Below are 22,920 nucleotides of genomic sequence, written 5' to 3' on the forward strand. Positions count from 1 at the left end.
CTTTCTAGAGAGAAGCATTTGCCAAGTTATTATTATTACTGTTCAGGCATTGTTCATTATTGTTAATATATTTTCCATAAAGCTAATTGATTTTATGACTAGCAATTTGAAAGCAAAGTGTGGGTTAATAAAAATATTAATGATTTCACATTAAAACTAAACTACATATAATTAGGCAATTGTGAATGGAACAATTAGTTTTCCCAAGCATACCAATATTAGAATTTTTTAAATGAGCTGGTGTGGCCACATTGCTGATTGCAACTATTCTTTAATACTCAGTGTTGTGTTTTTTGCAGACTTCTTTACTTTAACTTAATTTGTAAAAAAAAAAAAGCCAGCTAACTTGGAGCTCCTATTATAACTATAGAAACAAAAAGTCAGAACATATTTGGTCTTTACTATTAGTGGAAGGCAACCCGCAAGAAAAACAGATCAAGACCATATTATGTAAATTATTTTATTTGGAACTTGGGATGTCCCTGTGTTTCCTCTTGTGAGGAAACAGAGCAAAATAGAGACCTCTTATATTTTCGGATGTGATAGGCAGCACCTTTAAAATTTTAATCAGCATCCATAGGCAGACCCTTTTTAGATAAAGCAAAAACTAAATAAAATCCAAAAACTACGATCCTAAGCAACGGGCGGGGGGTAAGGCACACCTGAAAAGGAAAATAATAATAGGAACGCGGGCATGGTATTTGACATGTGTTTTGTTTGTGGAAAGTCTCGAGAATGCTAACCATTTGATCACTCATGAGTAGCCTATAAGGGCATTTTGCCCCTCAAGGATGGGAAACGACGGGAGTTTATTTAAGCAGAAAATAATAAGCACCAGGTGGACATTTTTGAAAGACCTTCGCGAGGGCAACGCGATTTGGGGGGGGGGGGGTTATTGCAGAAGAAAGCGGGGCAAACAGCAAGTTTTGCACACATTCTTGAAGCGTCAGGTCACGCGCAGCTCCCCACTTTTGCACAAACGTATGTGCATGCGCAGAATTTTTTCCCTCTTGGCTATTCGCGGGAGGCCGCCTGCTAAGCGCTCGCGACGGCGCTGTCCTGCGGGCAGAGATCCTGAGCGAAGCTTCGGGGATAACGCTGAGGAAACGGTGGGATGCGGGCTTTGCTGGCCTCGATTCTGTTGTGGCAAATGCAGTGGGTTGAAACTTGGGAAGATGAAGGTAAACGGCCTGAAAGTGTAACTCGTATTCTGTGGGTGTTTGTATAAGGAGCAACCGGCTGGGTCTGTGCCTCTTTCCCCAAAAGACGCCTCTCTGGAAAGAATAAAATCTACCTCTGAAAAAACAGGAGTAAATAATATTTGAAGGATTAAGTTAGGTGTTGACTGTAATCCTAGTATCTCTTCCCCCCCCCTAAGAAAAAATTGTAAATGTTTACAGGTGTTTGACTGTAATCCTATCTCTTTCCCCCCTCCAAGAAAATCTATAAATATTTACATGGCAATATTCAGTACAATTTTACTTCGGGGGAAATAGGTCATCAAAAAATCCCTCTAAAATACCTTTAATATTTAGATTAATCAAAACAATAAGTACTTATTTTTGTCAGTAAATTATGGATCAATTACATGTCATCCGGTCATTTTTGACTCCTATGTGATTATGACTCCTATTTATGTGTCCGCATAAATTTTCTCCATGACATACAAATATCTTCTTTAAAAAGTGAAAAAATACAATAGGAAAAATAACAAAACAAAGTCTCTGTGTGTGTATCTATATATCTGTCAATTAGCAGTTACAATTCTATATATTTAATGTAAATTACATTCAAGTATGTATATTTTAATTTCTAATCCATTTATGTAACCCAACTACCATTTTAAACACTTTTTATATGTAGTTTGTTTTGAAAATGTATTTTTATTATAATTAATGTAAACACAAAACTTTGTATTTGTTTCTTTTTTGATTATTATTTTTAAAGAATAAATAAATAAAAGTTTTTCTTTATGGCAATCTATCCCTAATCTGGTGTTTCAACTCTTCCAAGAGTGCACTCATTGCCGCTGAAACTGGTGTTGTGAGTAGAAATCACATATTTTTAAAAAATATCTCACATAATTTGAAAATGGATACTGTATGGACTGTAGTCACCAGTTTTCAGCAGCAATGGTAAAAGGAGTCTTTAAAGATAGAAGAAAAGGAATTGAGCAGCCATAAGGCAGTTCTAGAGAGCAGATTGCCCTCTACTTTTGTCAAGGTACAATAAATAGTCTCCTACACTTCTCCTGTAGCTGCTTGTAATATTTTAAAATGCTATAATGTAATTATGATGATATTCACCCATGCATATTTGAAACACGTGCAACAAATCTCAGGAAAAATTCTGACTTTACATTGGTACAATCAATGTGTACGAATACAGGATTGGATATAAATCTTCTAACCTCTGCAGTGGTAAATGTGCTATAGTGTTAATGAGGAAGAAAATATTTTTCTAATCATTCTCTAACAATTTTGCAGCCAAAATCAAAGGAACAAGATTAACACAGTTATGTATGGAAAAGGAATATAGGCATCTTGTCTCTTTATATTCCGCACACACAGTGGTGGGGTTCAGCTGGTTCACACCACTTCAGCAGAACCGGTAGCTAATTTTTTGTTGCCCAGGCCCAGAATGGACCTCCAGAAGCAGCATCTATACAGAGAACCGGTTGTTCACATATTTGAATCCCACCGCTGCGCACACATATACCTGGAGTCAGCATAAAGGGAGTGATAGAAACTCCATGGTCACTATTTTCAATCTTGCAATTTTCATCAAGATGAATCAAGATACCTCTTGCATTAAATATTGAGATGTGTTAAAGGAACCTAACTATATTTATTCCCCACTGAGCTACACATAAAAAAATAGTCTTGACTAAATTAAATTGCATGGGTTTTAGTTGCAATTTTATTTATTATCTGAATTTCTAGGGCTAGAACAAAAGATAGTTGTAATGGGGAATAAAGATAAATATATAAAAACTATTCCACTGTGAATATATACCTGTCCTAGATCAAAATATATGGAAAAAGCCAGGTGTTTAAGCTTGCATGAAGAAAAGTTCAATAATGTTTAAACCTCTGGAGGAATTCTGTTCCAATGGGCAGTTGCTGCAACAGAGAAGTCCCATGGGATGGTATTTTGTGATAGGTGCAACTCAGACCATACCAACTGTCAAGAGCTTACAAGTTAGGCAGAGACAATGGAAGAAAGAAAGTAACTAAGATTTATACCATATATGTAAGCATTGCATTGGAAACCTAGAGATAATAAATGTAACTCATTGTAAAATGTGTTCATGTGACTGCGGGACGTTGCAAGCAGCTATAAATGAGACCACTTTGCCAAGCATTTGAAGTTCAGTCATGTGACCATGGAGAGGATCCAACTGCTGAAACTTCAAATCCAGGTTGTAAGTCCCTTTTCAGATTGTCATAACTTCAAATAATTGCTAAGTGACCAGTTATAAGTAGAAGACTCTTGTGAAATGCTCTTATTATTGCATTATAGATCACCTATAGCTTCCAAAAGTTTTTCAAGGGCAGCCCCATATGCAACTTAACTGCAATATTGTAGTCCACATACAAGATGACCAGGGCATGAACAATCATGGGAAATGGTTTGAGAAATGGTTTGCCATTGCTTGTTTCTTAGGTCTAAGAACAAAGGATCCATGGTCTCTCCATTGGCTTTGTGTCTAAGGTGGGACTAGAAATTTTGATCTCCCAGTTTCTAGTCTGATGCTTTAACTATTGACACAAACCACTTGGGAACAAGAAAACCAAATGCAAGGTCTATTCTCATTGAATTTTAAAGAATGCTACTTTTCTTCCATTTCTGCAATACTTTTTAAACACATATTTCTATTTTGTTGTAAGTCGCAATTATGTTTTTCCAAAAAGGCATGTAAATTCAAAGACAATAATTACAAATTGTTAAACAATATTTTAATTAATTTTCTTCTTGTCTGAAATATTAACAAAAAATCTGGTTAGAGGAGTTAAACATTTGGTGTTTTAGGGGAATAAAGATTGTAAAAATGCAAGAGATTTTCAGTTTAGCTAAAATATTATATTGATAGGTTCCCGTATCTTTATTTTCTCACTTAAAGCCAGATTCAGACTGACTTGTCCAGAGGCCTCATGCTGGCACTATTGGAATGGGACTTGTTATTGTCTAGAAGAAAATCAGGAAGGGACTTGGACTGAAGCATTGAAGTTTTGCAAGCGATATACATTCACAGAGTTAGTGACACTTAACAGTATTCAGGAAAAAGTAAGTTGAAAAAATATTCTTTGTGTGCCAACCCTGTAGTAATGTTTGTATGTATGTTTATTTATTTATGTATGTATTTTTATTAAGTTTGTTTGCCATCCATCTCGGTTTTGCCTTGGATTTTAAAAGAACTTATATGTCTGCTTTGTCAGAGTAAACTGGATGGTTTCATCTTTTACTCATTGGCTGATCTTCTTAGTACTTTCATTTACTTACGTCAGTGGTGGCGAACCTATGGCACGGGTGCCAGAGGCGGCACTCAGAGCCTTCTCTGTGGGCACATGTGCTGTCACCCCAGTCTTAGGTCTTCAACTGGGTTTTATAAAACCTTTTCGCTTTAGGCCTCCGCCACCGTGTACAAAAAAAAAAGTTTAATCAATCAGTCAATTTCAACTTCTTGCGGGGAAAAAAAAAGATCCTGCAAAATTGGAATTGATTGATTGAACTTTTTAATCCCACCCAGTCTGCCGTTACCACTGCAGCCACGCCCACCCAGTGGGTGATGCCCACCCAATTGGCCACACCCAGCCAATGGGCCAGACCTACCTGGTACCCGATGATGCAAAAGTGGGTTTTGGGTTGCAGTTTGGGCACTCGGTCTCTAAAAGGTTCGCCATCACTGCCCTACGTCTTCTGAGCTGTTGCTACACATTGCAATCCTTGAATTCAAGTGAGGTGTATCTATCTGACTCATCTGGGTGTGACAGGCAGGCAGACTGGCTAGATAAACTGTGCTTGCATTCCTGGGTATTCCTGCGTAAGAGAAAGTAAGCAGAGCATGGTGAAATTAGGGGAAAGGAAACAGGATGATTGCTTATACCATTATAGAATTCAAGGATGCTGTAGCTGTAGCATATCTATCGAGTTCTCACTTCCTGATGTTGCCAATACCTTGCTCAGAATGAAAGGGCTGTAATTCTACTCTGGTCCTGGGGGATCCTTGTTTTACAGTAGAACTCTGGAAATAAAACAGGAGAAGAAACCCTAGAGTAGGGGTGTCAAACTGTCGACCGGCGGGCCAGTTGCATCATGCGGAGGCCGCGCCCACCCCAGCCCCGGCAATGCGAAAAAAGTCACAATATGTCACGATAGGTCACGTGACATGGCGAGTTTGACATCCATGCCCTAGAGTGTCACTGGAGAAAGTGGACTACATTATGAAGTATGGTAAAACACAATTCTTTTTTCATTCTTTTTGCATTTATGGGGTGACATAAATCCCCAGAGAGACACATCTTAATGACTGATGAAAAGATTATACTAGGCATTTGTCTGATAAAATTACTGAGATCTGCTCCAAGTTGGGCTCCATACTGAACCAAGAGCTTGGCTTGTTATCTGGAAGGATTTTCATGCTATGTGTCTCCAGTGTATGGATATGGTTCTCAGAGTTGTTGGTACAGGCACTGACAGTTTAGAGCCATATGCCTTGGCTGAACTGGGAATGTGGCTGTACTCACATAGTGATGAATTCATCTTTGAGTAGGAATAGTTCTCCCTGTCTTGAAAGACATTTCTATAAAGTTGCTGGTTTTTGATACTTATGAGGTACCATTATGAATCTTCAGAATGAGGAGAAAGATGAAATACTTTCAGGATTCATGTTTGCATATTCTGAACTTTAAAATTGTGAACCATTACCATACAGCAACAAGGAGCCTGATTGCCATTATTGCTAAGCCCATATTGAATAAGTAGCAATTAGAGGATATAGATATAGATACAGATATAGATACAGATGAGAGGGGGGGGGGTTTATAAATTGTTATTTTTCCGTGCTCTCCAAATTTTAAGATCAGGTTTAATAAAGGTATTTATGTCTTACAAAATTTCTGTCCTATGAAATCATAACTGCACCTGATTTGGATAGTTATATAACACACGAATTGGTAACCCTTAATAGTGTAGCTAATACTGCAGTCTTAAGAAATAGATTGGGATTATATATCACAGTGAGTTAAAATATGGTTGGCTAGTTTATGGTAAACCCAATGAATATGCTTAGTTTATCATTGTTATGTAGCTCAATGGAATAGTTAATTACAAATACCATTTTTCATCAGACTTCTCATGAGCTCAGTAATAATTTAGATTCTCTGAGCAATAATATTTCATTGGTATATTGGCAGTGTTAGAAACTTCAGATATATCCAGAGTATATGCAAGTACAAATTAATATGCAATCCATATTAATGTTGTAAACCACCCAGAGTTACCTTGTGGTAAGATGGATGGTTAATAAATTTAATAAAATAAATAAGTAAAAGAAAGAAAGATTTATGATGTAAAAGAAAAGTAGTTAGATGTGTTAAGCATGGTGATGTTTCAAATATAAATTTATTAAACATTTATTTATTTATTTTGTAGAATTGGATTTTAGATTTACCTTTGGACAACTTTTGGATTGGACTGAATAATTTAGAAGAAACTCAAAGCTTTTCATGGTCAGAAGGCACACGGGCAAATACAAGTTCTTGGTAAAGAATAACTGTGAAAAGCAATCTTATTTGTTTTTACTGAAACATTATTTCTTTTGATATGAATCAAACATGTTCTAATCTTTTAATCATTGTTTGTCTTGATATTACTCAAACAAGAAAGAGACAACTAAAAATATGCAGAAGTATCTCAGCTGTTTGTATTGGCAGGCAATTTCAAAATATTTTTAATTATTTATTAAAAATAAACATGGTCACATAATAAAGATTTCCTTATCAAGAACATTTTGTTTGTTTCTGAATTACATGGCTTGGACAAAGCCAAAATAAATTAGCCTGCCCAAATGGCTGGATTTTTGAATCAAGTTTACAGATGCCTTAAAGAAAAAAAATGGTTACATTCTCTCTGTGACTGATTTCCAAGAGAAAGCAATTTAATTTCTCTGTTGTTTTATTTCTATTTAACTGGAAAGGGTTCAACTATCAAATCCACTTCAGCCAAATACTTGTGTGAAAGTTTCCAAACACAGCTTGGTTGCTGTCAGTTGTGATACAGAAGCCCATTGGATCTGTCAACGATCTGCAGGTAAGTTTTTATTTATCCGCTAAGATGTTAAATTATTGTAGGAAAAGAATAGTTTTGCACTTTAGCTCTGTTGGAACATCCTCCTTCCTCCATGCTTTCTTTTTCGTTACTAGAGTGCGATGACACTTCGGTCATCTTTGGCTCATCCTGTAAACCTTAATTTCTCTCCTTTTGAGAAGTTATTACTAAATTTATAAATTTAATACATACTTAGATGAACCTACATTCCAGTAAATATAGTGTTATAGCAGAGCACTAGGGGCTATTTGCAAATTCAGAAGATGCTTTAATTCAATATGCCATCACTTTAAAATTTTAGTTTAAGTTTCTCCTGTAATAGCATAATTAGCTTAATATCTTTAATTACAATAATTAAATTATTTAAAATTAATGTGATTAGTACCTTATGTCTTCCCCATTCTTCCAAAATTTTCAAGCTTTGATTATCCCACAATATACTGTAATTTTGTTGTATAAATATACAGCTAAAAATATACTAGAGATCCAACATTTTCCAAAGGCTCTAGTAGCCTTTAATTCAGGAAATAAACTACAACAATGCATCACACCATTCCTGTCCTTTCTCTCAGACAAAATACCAGATGCATGCTCCCAAAAGTACTAAATCTGTTAGAATGCCTGATTTTCTCTCAAAGATGATGGAATCTATATAAACGACAGTGACTCATACTCACATTAACCCTCTAGCCAAGATTGGTGCTAGATCCAACCTTGTCTTTATCTTCAGAGAGGTGTTTCATTGGTTCCAATTTAACTGATGATGCAGTTATATTTATTATAAAAATAGACTATTTACCTGCTTTTATTTTTGACCAATTTATTCTACTGAGAAAAACATGTCTAAGCTTGTACATGTTTTCCATGGACTATAAAAATAGGATTTCATTTATGGTTGCTTTTTATTTATTCAGAATTAAACTTGGTGCAAATGTAGAAACTTCAGGAATAATATTTTCTGTTTGTATTAGTAAATGGATTCTTTTTTTTAATTGTAGTTGCTGACCGATATCAAGAACATAAAGGGAAGGTGCTTTTATCACCAAAAAGCTCTATGTCTCAAGTCCACACAGATTTGATTTCTGCAAAAATAGCATGCTTGGAGCTTAGAGAGCAGTGTACAGGCATAACAACCTGGAATAATGGTTATGCACTTGCCAGAGGAACAGTGTTGCTAAAAAGCAAGGAAAAACAGTCTGTAGCATATGTCAAATCAGGTGTGCTAAGTAATTCAGATATTCCCTAGGTCTGTTTACAGTCATGTATCATGTGAAAAAGCAAAAACAACAACAACAGCCCTAAATCATTTGTAGTTAATAGAAGTTAGACTGAATATTTTAAAATGTAACGTTGATAGAATTTTCTGTATTCTAAAGAAAAGCAGAGGGAGATTTTCTGCTGAAATAAATACAAATGATAAACTAATATGTGTCCTTTTAGTAAATAGTAGAAAAATGTGTTTGGATAATTTGCATTGTTTTTTGGTGTTAAAGGTCTTAAGTTTTGATCACTTTGGTAGTGATAAAGGAAGCAAGTAATTTATTTGCTTGCTATGGAGCAGATAGTTGAAGGATAAATAGAAGTGGCAACTTAACTATTAGCCTGTTTACCTTTGAGTTGATAATAACCTGATTGAGAAATTCATCAGCTTCTTGTGTTAGTGTAGACATTTAAAGTTAGTACATTCTGGAATATGTGAACTAAATAGTTATGCTTAAGTATTTATATATCTGAGTTTTCTTAGTTTTGTTATGCAATTTTTCAATTAAAATGTTTATATTATAAATTGTATATAAATTATATAAATTTATATAATTGTGGATTCCATGTTTCCCCAAAAATAAGACCTATCCCGAAAATAAGCTCTAGCTTGAGTTTTATGTGTGCATCTAATATAAGCCCTACCCCCAAAATAAGCCCTAGTTAAAACCCCACCCACTCCATCCCACCATCTGGTTGCACGAGGTGAGGTGAGGCAAATGGGGAGGGATGGAGCTGCCTCATGCACCCCGTACCTGCTTACGCCCGCAGCCAGGACTCCCATGCCCCAATACTGGCCTCATCTCTTAGAAATCCAGGGCTAAACAGTACAGTGGCAGAGCAGCAGATGGGGCAGAGCTGGTTCACCAGAATTATTAAAAAAAAAGGCAGGCATTGATTCCCTTCCACATGGGAACTCACAGAGCTGCGGTCCAGGTTTCATTGGTGGGCTGAGCATGGTGCTCCAGCCTTTTGTATATAAACCACACCTACAGGCAGCCTCCTGAAACAGCCCCTGCTTCTTCCCACTTATAGCCAGCAGCGGCTGGCTTTTGTTCTCTCCTTCCTGCTGGCCTGGGTGAAGAAGGGGCCGCTTCTTCTTGTGAAAATAAAAAGATCTTACGAAACTGGAAGGTCCAGTTGAACTTTTTTTTTTAGTCCCACAAATTTCTTTTGTTTCCCTGCACACGGCGTTGGAGAAATGCAATGGAACTAGAAAGCAGGCTAGCAAAGGAATGCTTTGGGAAGAGAGGGGAGCTGCATGGTGATGCACCAAGCTCTCCAGCTCCATGGTGATGGAGAAATGCAGTGGAGCTGGAAAGCAGGTGGCAAGACAAACCCCCCCCAAGGGCTCCAGGCGCTGCAACAGGTCCGTCTCCAGCAGCTGTCCAGGGCAACCTACCATAGGGCAAGGCTGGCATCTACTGAAAAATGGCAGCATTCTGGCAGGATGCCCGCTCACTTCAGCACTTCCCTGACCCTCTGGGGCTCCGCTGGTGCTTTGGTCCTGGGCTGGTGTCTCTTTGCTCATCTTTCAGCCAGGCCAGGAAGGCAGCCCCTCAATATCCCTGGGGCAAAGGCCCCCCACTCCATCCAGAGGAGTGTCGGCCTGGCTGCCCCCGCCTGGGTGCCCTTCCCATTTCTGCCCAGCACAGCTGCCATGGGGCTGAAAGGGCTGGCCTGGCATGGGAAGGGCATGTGCTCCCCCCACCTGAACTCTGTCATACAGGTAGTTAGTCTGCCCCCACGCTCCAATCACTGCTGCACTTCAAAACTCTGCGTCTCCACCCCATGTGCAGGCCACACCCTGCTGTTTGTACCAAATGTCCCGCCCCTTGCTGCATGCTAGCCACCTGCTGTACATGGAAAAAATAAGACATCTTCTGAAAATAAGACCTAATAGGTCTTTTAGTCCAAGAAAAAAATATAAGACCCGGTCTTATTTTCAGGGAAACACAGGTAGTTGTGAAAATAATATAAAAATATGGAAGGGGCATTGTAACAGTGAGAAAAATTGGCATAGAAAATGTATATCACAGATGGAATATTGATCAAAATATGCCAATTATATTGATTGCACACTAAATAAATAGGGACACATTTTGAAAACTGATTTTATATATTTTTCACAGAAAAATAATAAAACATTAATTTCCATAGATTATTACAATTATTCTAATTCTTCTGTACTTATTTTTACTTTTGGTAGGTAAAGTCCCTCAATATATCTTCTAAGACAGTGGTTCTCAACCTTTTTAATGCCGCGACCCCCAACCGGTCGTAAGTCAAGGACTAATCAACCAGTTGTAAGTCGAGGACTACTCGACTGGTGCAGCACCGTTTGCAGAATGGGACTTTTGGCGGGCCCAGCAGGGCAGAGACAGCCTGGACGATTCCTATTGGCTTTTGAAAGCCAATAGAATTAGACTCTATTCAAGAGAGTCTATTCTATTGGCTTTCAAAAGCCAATAGAATAAAAGGGAGTAGCACAAGTAAGGAAAAGGGGGAAAAAATGGCAGACTGCATTGTTTGGCGACCCCCATGAAATGGTCGTTCGACCCCAAATGGGGTCCCGACCCACAGGTTGAGAACCACTGTTCTAAGATAACAGAAGAACATAAGCTGTGCTTCCTGAATCATAACTCCTGCCCAATTTAATCCAGCAGTTTAAATGCTAGACGAAGCCTACTAGTCTCCCAGCAGATGGTCACAGTGCCATCAAGGCTAATAGCCCTTTATCCCTATCATAAAAATATCGACTGCTACTTGGTGGAAGTTATTAATGGTGCATATTCATACACTTATTTCAATTGTTATTATTTTTCACAGATTGTTCCTTGGGTTATTTTGGAACAAACTGTTCCTCTGTTTGCAATAGATGCTATGGTGATGAATTGTGCAATCCCTATACAGGAGACTGTGATATTTTCCATTCTTGCAGATCTCAAGATTCACCTGCTGTTTGTGAACAAGGTACCTTAATAAGGCTTTGAAACATGAAAGTGAAAGATAGATGATGAGAAGCAAAAAAGAGGTTTTTTGCATTAAAACATTATTATTTAATTAATTAATTTTGATGTCACTGAACAATAGAATAGCGTTATTATGTCCATAGTATAGGTTGCTCTCTCTCCTGGTAGGTAGACCAGGATATGAAATCAACTCAAGAAGATAGCTAAAACTATTTTTTATTGAAATTGGCTATAATAGCCAATACAATTTTACTATATTTTCCCCTTCTTATAATCTAGTGAATTAAAGTAGCATCTTCCTGAGCCTCTTGCAAAAATTGTCTTGGAAAGTTATCTTGACTTAAATAATATTTCACCTCCTTTTGCCTATATAACTGTTCTTGCATATTTCTGTCAAGGTCCTCTTTTTCATTCTCTATGGTTTCTGATTTGACTTTGAATGTAGCCACTTATTTGTGTATTTATATTGTTTCACGTGGACCCATACAATTAAGGTTTTCATTATTTTTCAACTATTCTTCACTCTGTAGTATCTTTTTTAAAAATAGCAGAAATAGACTGGTACTTCCATCAACAAGTATAGTACAAGTAATCCTTGCTTACTGATCACTTGTTCAGTAATTGTTTGAATTGGTTACAGTGCTGAATGAGTGTATTTTTGACCACTCCACAAATTTCATGGCACCCCATAGTCATGTGACTGCAATTCAGGCATTTGGCAACCAGTTCGTATTTACAACAGTTTCAGTGATTAGAATAGAATAGAATAGAACAACAACAACAATAATAATAAAAAAAGTTGGAAGGGATCTTGGAGGTCATCTAGTCTAACCCCTGCTCAGGCAGGAACCCCTATACCATTTCAGACAAATGACTGTCCAGTCTCTTCTTAAAAACTTCCAGTGTTGGAGCATTCACCACGTCTGGAGGCAGGTTGTTCCACTGGTTAATTGTTCTAACTGTCAGGAAGTTTCTCCTTAGTTCTAGCTTGCTTTTCTCTTTGGTCAGTTTCCATCCATTGCTTCTTGTCCTGCCTTCAGGTGCTTTGGAGAATAGCTTGACTCCCTCTTCTTTATGGCAGCCCCTGAGATATTGGAACACTGCTATCATGTCCCTCCTCGTCCTTCTCTTCGTTAAACTAGACATACCCAATTCCAGAAGCCTTTCCTTATATCCTTTGGCCTCCAGTCCCCTAATCATCTTTGTTGCTCTTCTCTGTACACTTTCTAGAGTCTCAACATCTTTTTTAGATTATGGTGACCAAAACTGGATGCAGGATTATAAAGTGGTATTAACACTTCACGTGATCTTGACTCTATCCCTCTGTTAATGCAGCTTAGCACTGTGTTGGCTTTTTTGGGCAGCTGCAGCACATTGCTGGCTCATATTTAAGTGATTGTCCACAGTTCTGGGGCCATATGATTGCTATTTGCGATCTTTCTTGATAGCTTCCCACAAATGAAGTCAATGGGAAACCTGACAGCCAAGGTTGCAAGTTGCCGTCATAAGTTTCCTCCCCAAATTCTTGCACAGTGTACTTCTCCCTCCTTTGCATTTGCACCAACCTGTGCCCTCCTCCATCAGCCTTCCTCTGCTAATGCCAACCCATATGCTGCACTCTGCCCAATTTGCATGCAGACTGTACCAGACCACTCATATCTTCCCCACCCATCTACAGCATCCCTGCACTCCTTATCTGGGGCTCCCGCTGTTTCCAATTTAACAACCCGCACACATTGGAGTTACAGCAGAAATTGGGACTGCTATCACTAAGCAATGTGGTCACATCACTTAGCGGAAACAATCCTAGTCCCATTTGACATTGGAACTTGAGGACTGCAGTACCTGTAATATAAAGTGTAGATGGTATAACTATGTATTGAATCAAATTATACCCATCTGCCTTTTGAATGGCTACTGCTGGTGCAACAGTTTTCCTCTCTTCACGGCCAAGCCCTCTGTGCTCCTTTACCAAGTGTAAGGTACAAAAATATATTTTGTTAGATATTAAACAGTGATCTGACATCTTTTTCTATGTAGCCATCCAACTTTGATGCTTTATCTGTATCCTTATCCTTTTCTCTGGTTTGATTCTGATTCCTTTCTGCTCCTGTTTTATATTATTCTCAGTGGTAATTAGTGTTTCTATAGTTTTTTATTTTTTTATTCTATTTTGCTAATAATGATCTGTTCCCTCTATCTCAAGTCTCCTTCCTCCTTCCCTTCTGCTTATCTCTATTGTGTATATATAATACACATGCACACATACACTATTAAACTACTTTTTTTCTTCTGGGTAAAGGTCCCAGATTTTTTTTTCTATATCTCTCTGTCTGTCCATCCATCCATCCATCTACTAACATATACATACACACAAACACATACACTGTTAAACTACTTCCTTTCTTCTGTGCCAAGATCCCAGATTTTTTCTTCTGCTTCTCTTACCCCATGACTCTTTTAGTATGGCTTTTAAAGCTAGTTAATCAAACATGAAAAGAGTGAGACCTTCTAAAGTTACATATGTGAGGAAATGGTGAAGGTATTTTTACTGCTGCGGTAGCCTAGCATTCCTCCTCATTATTTCAAATGCAGAAATTTCTGTAGTTCTGCTTTTATACACAGAAAAAAAGTTGAAGTTTCTCCACTTAAGTAAAAGAGGTAGTTATCTTTCTCCAAAATGTTCAAGTAAATTCGGAAGTCTTGGTAGTTAAAGTATTTTTATTTTATTTACTTTATTAATTTTACTTAATAATAATAATAATAATAATAATAGTAAAGTTGGAAGGGACCTTGGAGGTCATCTAGTCCAACCCCCTGCTCGGGTAGGAAATCCTACACCATTTCGGACAAATGGCTGTCCAGTCTCTTCTTAAAAACTTCCAGTGTTGGAGCATTTACTGCTTCTGGAGGCAGGCTGTTCCACTGATTAATTGTTCTCATTGTCAGGAAGTTTCTCCTTAGTTCTAGGTTGCTTCTCTCCTTGATTAGTTTCCACCCGTTGCTTCTTGTCCTGCCCTTCAGGTGCTTTGGAAAATAGCTTAATTCCCTCTTCTTTATGGCAGCCCCTGAGATACCCTATTGGTCTTTTAAAGCCTTTTCATAGTCTATTGAAAATGTAATTTGCAAAAAGTTCATGACATCTTTATGATGACAAATTAAGAAAGAATACAAGGACTACTTTTTGAAAAAGGAAAATATTACTCTGCTATGGCACCATATTTTTGCAGTGTTTTAAACTTAATATAAGGGCACTGACTTAAAAACTAATAATGTACAGTGGTTATTCAGTATAGCCTAAATATGGAGACTTTTTATGTGAAGGAATAGGCGATTAAACAAAATAAATTTGGGAAGAATTTTAAATTGGTAGAATTTCTCATGCATTCCATTATTGGCATGAATTAATTTTAGGAGGTATTTTTGGTGGAATGCTTCATGTTGCATACTTGCAATAAATTTATTTATTACATTTGTATATTATCTTTCAAGTATTCTGAAAGCTATTCGTTACAGAAATAACTGCATAATAAAAATTGGAAAGTATTTAATAGATGAGAATATTTGTAGCTCAGAGTTAAACTGTGGGGTCCTTGGTGCTCTCCGAACCTGGTGGTTACAATGACATTACCTAGTTTGGTAATGAAATGTCTGCAAGAAAACCACCAAGCTCAGAGAGAAAATATTTAAGCTTAAAAGTGATATAAAATGATTGTAGTATTATCTTCAGCACAGATATTGTAAAATTAACTCTTTACTTGCATTTGTGGTAGCTTTGAACAGTATATGGTGTCCTCAATTTTCTGGCTGGAGATACTGGGAAAAGAACTGCTATTATTTCAGTGCCGAGAAGGAATCCAGTTGGATATTTGCTCGTAAACAGTGTAGACGATTCAGAAGTACAGACTTGATCTGGATCGACAGCAAAAGTGAAATGGTACTGATGCATTTTATGAAAAATTGGAAATCATTTCAAAACTGGCATATAAGTTTGTACATATGTGAATATGTGTGTGTTATTTGTTAGATTTTATTGCAAATTGTTTTGAAATACATTAGTTATATATTAGTACTTATGTTGTGTTTTCTCTTATTACTTCACCGAAGTGTTTTCTAAGATTCTGTATATTTACGGTTTCAGAATTTTAAAGCCCAGAGGATATTGACCCATTCTGAGTGAAATCCTTGGAAGCTCTGAGTTAATTTTCGTTCTCTCCTCTGCTTTAAAATATGGAACTCACTTTGTTAGACTTTTTTGTTATATAACTTACATATATATATATCTTTGAATTTCTTTTTCTCGGTCTCAGAGATTCTATTTTGAACATCATTTTGAAGCCTTTTTTCCCCTTAATTTTATGCCTCTAATCTTTCTACCAGCATAATTTTTTTTCTTGGATATAATAATAAGTTTGTGTGTATATGATTCTCATCATATGAAGGACAAATTAAAGAGCAACCATTAATTAGTTTCCATGTGCTTTCTAAAAAAGAATAAACTTAGTAATTAAAAAAATAGGAATGATTGATTGACCTATAGTGTTTTGAAGTTTAAGCTCTCTTAAGGGCATCTCATTTTAAATATAAGGCATTTTATTTAGAGATTCAGTCTTCACAAACATTTGTTCCTCTGGTTCATTTTTCTAGTGTATTATAGGTAGTCCTTGACTTATAACAGTTCATTTAGTAACCATTCAAAGTTACAAGGGCACTGAAAAAAATGACTAATGACATTTTTTCAGTTATGACCATTGTAGCATCCCCATGGACATAAATATGAGTCAGTCGTCAAGAATCCAAATGTGATTTACATTCTGATGCTTGACAACTGACTCACATTTATGACGGTTGCAGTGTCTCAGAGTTATGTGATTCCCTTTTGTGTCCTTCCGACAAGCAAAGTTAGTGGGGAAACCAGATTCACTTAACAACTGTGTTACTAATTTAATAAGTGCAGTGATTCACTTAACAAATGTGGCAAGAAAAGTTGCAAAATAGGGCAAAACTCACTTAACAAATTTCTCACTTAGAAACATAAATATTGAGCTTAATAAGTTGAAGACTGCCTGTATATAGATATATAGCAGTTGGGTAAATAATAAGTGTTTGCATTCTTCAAAAATGATTTGGAAGTAGTACTTGAGCCTCCCATAAGCAGAACAGCTTTCAGTTTTCAGGCTTCTGCACAAGCCTGAAAAAAGACATGATTACTTTAAAAATGTCTTTAATTTTTCATTATTTTCTGAAAAAGATCAGCTACTTTAATGAATGGCAGAGAGATGTTGCATGATATCTGATGTAGTGTTGAATTATTTTTGAAATGTACAAGGCTCTGTTAATTAACTAGAAGTAATTTGGACTATATGTAACATACATTTGGGTGTTTTTTGTTTATTGCACTTAGGGTGATTATAGTACTTGAGCTTTATTTTAACTATTTTGCTTAGAAATAAATTGACAAATATTGGGTGATTATGAAAGGTAGCAAGTTTATCCAATTCACAGAGTGAATACAAATCACCTTTCTGAATATTTCAGTAAATTTAATTTTCATTTAAGAATATGTTATTCAAAAACTCCTCAATTTGCGTTGAGCTAGAAAAAAAAGGATTTATTTTAGCTCTGCATGGTATATGCTGCCCTCTGGTGTTAGAGATGAATGCCTAACAGAAAAAAATGAAATCTGTTCTACTTCAAAGGCTATTTAATTAGTCCAGTGTTTCTCAACCTTGACAATTTTAAGGCATGTGGACTTCAACTCCCAGAATTTCACAGCCAGCAATGCTGGCTGTGGAATTCTGGGAGTTGAAGTCCACATGCCTTAAAATTGTCAAGGTTGAGAAACACTGAATTAGTCCTTTTCTTTTTCATACAATATAGAATTCACATTTGCCATGTAAAGTTAGGGCAAAGTAAGGTTTAAGTTAAAGTAACATGTAGATTTGCTTGAGTATTTCCTAACATAGCCTAATTTATTTTATATATTAACATTTTTTTGTTTCATTTAAAATAGAAATGGAGATAAGTGTTTCTTAATCTATTCTTTTGGTATTTCCTATATTTGGAAACTTCACAATAATGGGGCAAAAGAAGAAATTCCAAATTTTCATTCTTCCCTATTGAAAATTATTCTAACACAAGAATAAAGTCTTCTTTCTATAAAATTTTGACAGGATTGGATATCATCTGCAGCCTCACGTGAGATTTGGTGGATTGGATTAAATAGTAGGAAGAGAACAGCTATATGGGTTTGGTCAGATTCAAAATCGGCAGCTAAAGAATTACAGTGGTAAAGTTAATTGCTTATAGTGATTTTAGTTTAGGATTGAGATATGTTTTTGTGAAAACAAAAAAAAAGTGACTTAGCATTTTCAAATGTGTATATTTTCCCCCAATTTTTGCATCCTTTCCTATCTTGGACAATTTTTAAATCCCTGTTAATGATATGATATTAATGATACTGATGGAGAAATGGCAGGTTCTTTATCATTTCTTTGGAAGTTTGTGAATGCACAATGTGCTTTTAGAACATTTAGAGATGAGTTTTCTTTTTGGTGGAAAGATGTTTTTAATTTCCATCTCACTGTGCATGTTGAAAAGCATGTTTTCCACTTTGAACTCAGTTCATTTTCTATCACTGGAAAAATAGTACTGACAGAATTATCTGACTTTTTAAAAAACTGTTTCCTTCTTCTCTTAACTTTTATTTATTTTTTTACTTGAATCGATAACCCCATAGATTGAAATTCTTCTGAATGCCTTACAGAGAGTACTATATTGGGATGTTACTTGTTTTGGATTCTTAAGACATTAAAGAAACTATTTTGGATATGTGTAAATCGTGGAAGCAAATATATTTTCTGATGGACTTATCCTCATGTATTATAAAAACTCATTGCCAGGCTTTTACAAAACAAACCCATGCTTTGTACTTCGTATACTTGATCAATCAGAATAGAGCTGGAAGGGACCTGGGAAGTCTTCTAATCCAACCCCTTGCTCAAGCAGGAGACCATATACTATTTCAGACAGGTGGTTGTCCAGTCTTTTCTTAAAAACCTCCAGTGATGAAGTATCTACAACTTCTGAAGGTCCAATGGTTAATTGTCCTCACTGTTAGGAAGTTCCCCTTAATTCCGGGTTGCTTCTCTTCTTGAATAGTTTTCATCCATTGTTTCTTGTCTTGCTGTCTGGTACTTTGGAAAATAAGTTGACCCTCCCCTTCTTTGTGGCAGCTCCTCAAATACCAGAATACCGTATCGTGTTCCCCCTAGTCTTTCTTTTTGTCTAGATTAGTCATACCCAATTCCTGTAACTGTTCTTCATATGTTTTTGTCTCTAGACCCTTAATCATTTTAAGCCCTTGCTTTTCTTTGCACCTTTTCCAAAGTCTCAACATCTTTTTTGTAATGTGGTGACCAAAATGTGGTCTTACTAAGGATTAATAAAGTGGCACTAATACTTCATGTGATTTTGATTCTGTTTATACAACCTAGGGTTGTATTAGCTTTTTTGGCTACTGCTACACACTGTTGGTTCATGTTTAAGTGATCGTCCACTAGGACTCCAAGATCCCTCTCACAGTTACTGTTTTTGAACCAGGTCTCACCTGGTTCAAAAACATAATCTGTACTTATACCTTTGATTTTTCCTGCCTAAATGTAAAACTTTGGTTTTCTCCACGTTAAATTTATTTTGTTGGATAGGACCCATTTTTCAAGTCTTCAAGATCTTTTTGGATCCTGAACTTTCTTCTGGGGTGTTGGCTATTCCCGCCAGCTTAGTGTCATCTGCAAATTTGGTGAGTTCCCCTTCTATTCCCTCATCTAAGTCATTTATGAAGATACTGAAGAGTACTGGGCCTAAGACGGGACCTTGTGGTACCCCACTGCTTACTTCCCTCCATGTAGACCTAGTACCATTAAGGACTACACGTTGAGTACTATTTGTCAGCCAAATCCATTTGGTGGTGATGCTGTCTATCCCACATTTTTCTAGTTTACCAAGAAGTGGGTTGTGGTCTACTTTGTGCCTTGCTGAAGTCTAAGTTCACTGTGTCCACAGCATTTTGCTGTCTACTAATTTAGTCACTTTTTCAAAGAATGAAATAAGATTGGTTTGGCATGATATGTTTTTAACAAACCTGCGCTGGCTCCGAGTTATAACTTTGTTTCTAGATGTTTACAGACTTGTATAAAAATAATGACGTCTCTGTTGAGTAAGATCTCACAAAAATAGCAACTTGAACTTCTTTCTCTTGTGCAGAGGAACTGTTTATACTATTGCCAGCCCTAACTCCATTCCAAAGTAGTCAGTAACTGAGGAATACATGTATCTCTGTGCATATTTCATTCATTTGAATATGTATGCTAAAAATGAGTTTTTTGATTAAATATTCTCCCAGCCACTTTAAAAATATGTGGCTTTATCTCATTTGTTTAGTACCACTGAAATGCTGTTAAAAATGGATTCAATCCTCAATTTAATAAAAAATCTCAACCCCAAAGCCAAAACTTCATTTTTCTCCTTATTCTGTAGAAAAAGAGTCCCTAAACTACATGAAATTTAGTTAAATTATTGTCTCTAATTAAAGCAGTCAATTTCTTCATCTCAGCTAGCTCCATAAATTTCAAAATCCATTATTTTGTGGGTGTATGCTCCTCTTTCTATCTTTATGCATATAATATACCTGTAGCTGATGTCATGTATAAAAACAGAGTCTCATGTTTCATTTTCACCTGTTTATCCATCAGATCTAAAAGAAAAGCTTTGAAAAATATTTCAATTATAAATCTATGAGGGCAATTCAGAAATAAATCTCCTTTTGGTTATTGATGACAGACACTCGTAGCTACAGAACGTTTATTATACACATTAGAAAACTACAACATTACATTAAGTTTTGACATAATCACCATTCAAATTGAGGCACTTGTCATAATGCCTTACAAGGTTTGAAATTCCTTAGTAGTAGTAGTAGCTCGGCGCCAAATCTGGGCTATGGGGGGGGGTAATCAGAAACATTCCAACGCAACTGCTTCAAAAGTTCTTGGGTGCATCATTTGAATTTAAAAAATCAAGAGGACAAAATAGACATAAACTATGTAGAACTTTATCTGAAACAGTAAGATGGGATTTGTGATTAGCAAGAGAAATAACATTTGTGAATATAGTTCATATTTCTTTTACCTAAATAAATGTTTGTATTTATGATATACATATTCTAATGCTAAGTTTTTATTTACATAAAAATGTTTGTTATGGATGGCAAAGATTTACAAAACTTACATGAAGGTTGGTTTTATAATACTACAGCTTTACACTAATGTTTTTATTTGCTGTATTCTGATGGTTTCCATTTTTTTGTCCTCTTGTTGACATATATTTTTAAATTTTATTATTTTGTGATCTATAAATTTCTCAGAAACCAATAATCCAAAATAAAAATATACAATGAAATATTTCATCAGTTTTTCTTTTTCATCCAGGTTGAAATTGGAAGGGAATCTTTCTGGAAGATGTGTGGGTTTTTATCCTGTTAATAACACAGCCCTAAAGATAGATTGTTCTGGTAAACATAAGTGGATTTGTAAGAGAAAGGAAAGTAAGTAGAGTATTGGAATATGACAAAGTTACATTCAGCTTATAAGCTTTCATTTAATATAAATATATAATATATGCATGATTTTAGTTATAAATAAATTACTGTATCTTTCTCCCTTCCAATTATGTTCTCTGTGCATGATGTGGTACAACGATATTTGTGCATCCTTCCTCGTGTTCATGAAGCAATCTCTCTCTGTGTGTTTGTGTGTGTGTAAAAATATCACTGATGCATGTTTTTGGAGCTTTTTCCTGTAAAAAATATAATAATACTATAGAATTAAAGCTCCATCCAAAGCAATAACCAATACATTTGTATTATTTCTTCTAGTTTCAGTTTTGTGAGTGCTTTACTATTTCTGCTGTCAGATATGAGGTTTTAGTCTCTCACTGAACAAGGTTCTTTAACTATACTAAATTATATTTCAGTTCCCACATGGTGACAGATAGAGGAGGTATGGGAGATACCAAATATATTTTCAAGCGTTTCCCAATTTTTCCGATATTCCAGTGGCTACATTATTGGTAATAATATCTTATCTAAAGGGAATGGCTTCTTCTCATTTTAAAAAATAGAAAAAGCTGTGCAATTCTCTTAAAATTCAAAATGCTAACCATAGTGTAAAAAGCTTGGATAGCTTAAACAAGACTATCTCTTCACCTTGCATTTCCAGATCATTGACAGGATACCTTTAGCAGGTACCTCTGAAAATTGGTTAAACAATTATGTATGTATTTATTTACAATAAAACCAATGTTTTAGAGCAAACTGTTTATTGAAATAGATTTTTTTAGAGTTTAATGTCTTTTAGCTCATAAGGAATTAAAAGATTTTTTTTTAGAGTTTAATGTCATTTAGAGTTTTTCTGTGTCTTGTGGACTTTTTGATTATATTAATTTAGAAAACAACCTAGGACTGTTGCAGTAGAACGGTAATATAGGGATAGGATATAAATTAAAGAAACATTATTAATCAACTTACATAAAATGTTTCATTTTAAATTACAACAAGTATATGATCACAAATTAATTATCTCAAAATGGTTTGAAGACATTTGTATTTCTAATATAGGTTTTCCTATTTAAAATTATACATAGACAAACTTGAGGAGCAAACAAAAATTTTATGAGAAAAATAATTACTTCTTATAAATAATCAATGCAAGGCATTTGAAAAGCCAATCAAACTTTTTTTTTTCCTTTTCCCATTAGGGGTAGATCTTTTTGATCTCTACACTGATATGTTTCTGTCAGGACCATTAGATCCAGACATTTATACAGGTCTTTCCACTGCTGTAGTAGACTGCTTAAGTGATTCCAATTGCACAGGGATAGTGCAAGATAGCCGATTCTTTAGAAGAACAAGAGGTATAGATGAAATTATTACATCTGATGAAAATGTATTTACATATAAAAAACGAGGTATGTTTATTTGTCTGAAATCAAAAACAAACATGTATAGAAATGTATTACCATACTAAAAGAATTTGCAAATGTTAATCTTAAGAAAGCCTTTATTTTCTTTTGGTATGCAAGAAAAATGGGAGATCATTTAAAATGACTGCTCCACTTACTTTTATTTTTTTAAAAATCAAATTCTAAAATGTATTTCTAGATTATTCTGTATCTTTTTATTTTGTAATTTGATAAAATCTGTTATTTGAGAGGTAAACTCTTTATCCTCAGCAGATGGCAGCATCAAGCCAAGTTTGCTGATTTCATATAATTAAGCAGAAGGAAGATCACCAGGAAATCT

The 22,920-nt window shown here is 35.7% G+C and overlaps 1 protein-coding gene across 9 annotated transcripts in view; it reads left to right on the forward strand.

The window, feature by feature from the left end:
* Positions 1 to 1,033: 1,033 nt before the first annotated feature.
* LOC120311809 overlaps positions 1,034 to 22,920 on the forward strand; it is a 113,816-nt gene continuing 91,929 nt past the window's right edge. For 8 of the 9 annotated variants that reach the window (XM_039351801.1, XM_039351809.1, XM_039351828.1 and 5 more), the window contains exons 1-10: positions 1,034 to 1,181; positions 4,124 to 4,287; positions 6,655 to 6,764; positions 7,199 to 7,311; positions 8,328 to 8,546; positions 11,419 to 11,562; positions 15,335 to 15,498; positions 17,735 to 17,850; positions 21,050 to 21,165; positions 22,377 to 22,586. In XM_039351801.1, the coding sequence (XP_039207735.1) occupies positions 1,115 to 1,181; positions 4,124 to 4,287; positions 6,655 to 6,764; positions 7,199 to 7,311; positions 8,328 to 8,546; positions 11,419 to 11,562; positions 15,335 to 15,498; positions 17,735 to 17,850; positions 21,050 to 21,165; positions 22,377 to 22,586 (1,423 nt within the window). In that variant the 5' untranslated portion in view covers positions 1,034 to 1,114. The remainder of the gene's footprint in view (positions 1,182 to 4,123; positions 4,288 to 6,654; positions 6,765 to 7,198; positions 7,312 to 8,327; positions 8,547 to 11,418; positions 11,563 to 15,334; positions 15,499 to 17,734; positions 17,851 to 21,049; positions 21,166 to 22,376; positions 22,587 to 22,920) is intronic. The other variant, XM_039351837.1, reaches the window with a different exon arrangement.

The sequence above is a fragment of the Crotalus tigris genome, unplaced genomic scaffold (genome assembly GCF_016545835.1).
Source record: "Crotalus tigris isolate CLP2741 ecotype Arizona unplaced genomic scaffold, ASM1654583v1 scf7180000017568.12009008, whole genome shotgun sequence".
NCBI classification, from domain to species: domain Eukaryota; kingdom Metazoa; phylum Chordata; class Lepidosauria; order Squamata; family Viperidae; genus Crotalus; species Crotalus tigris.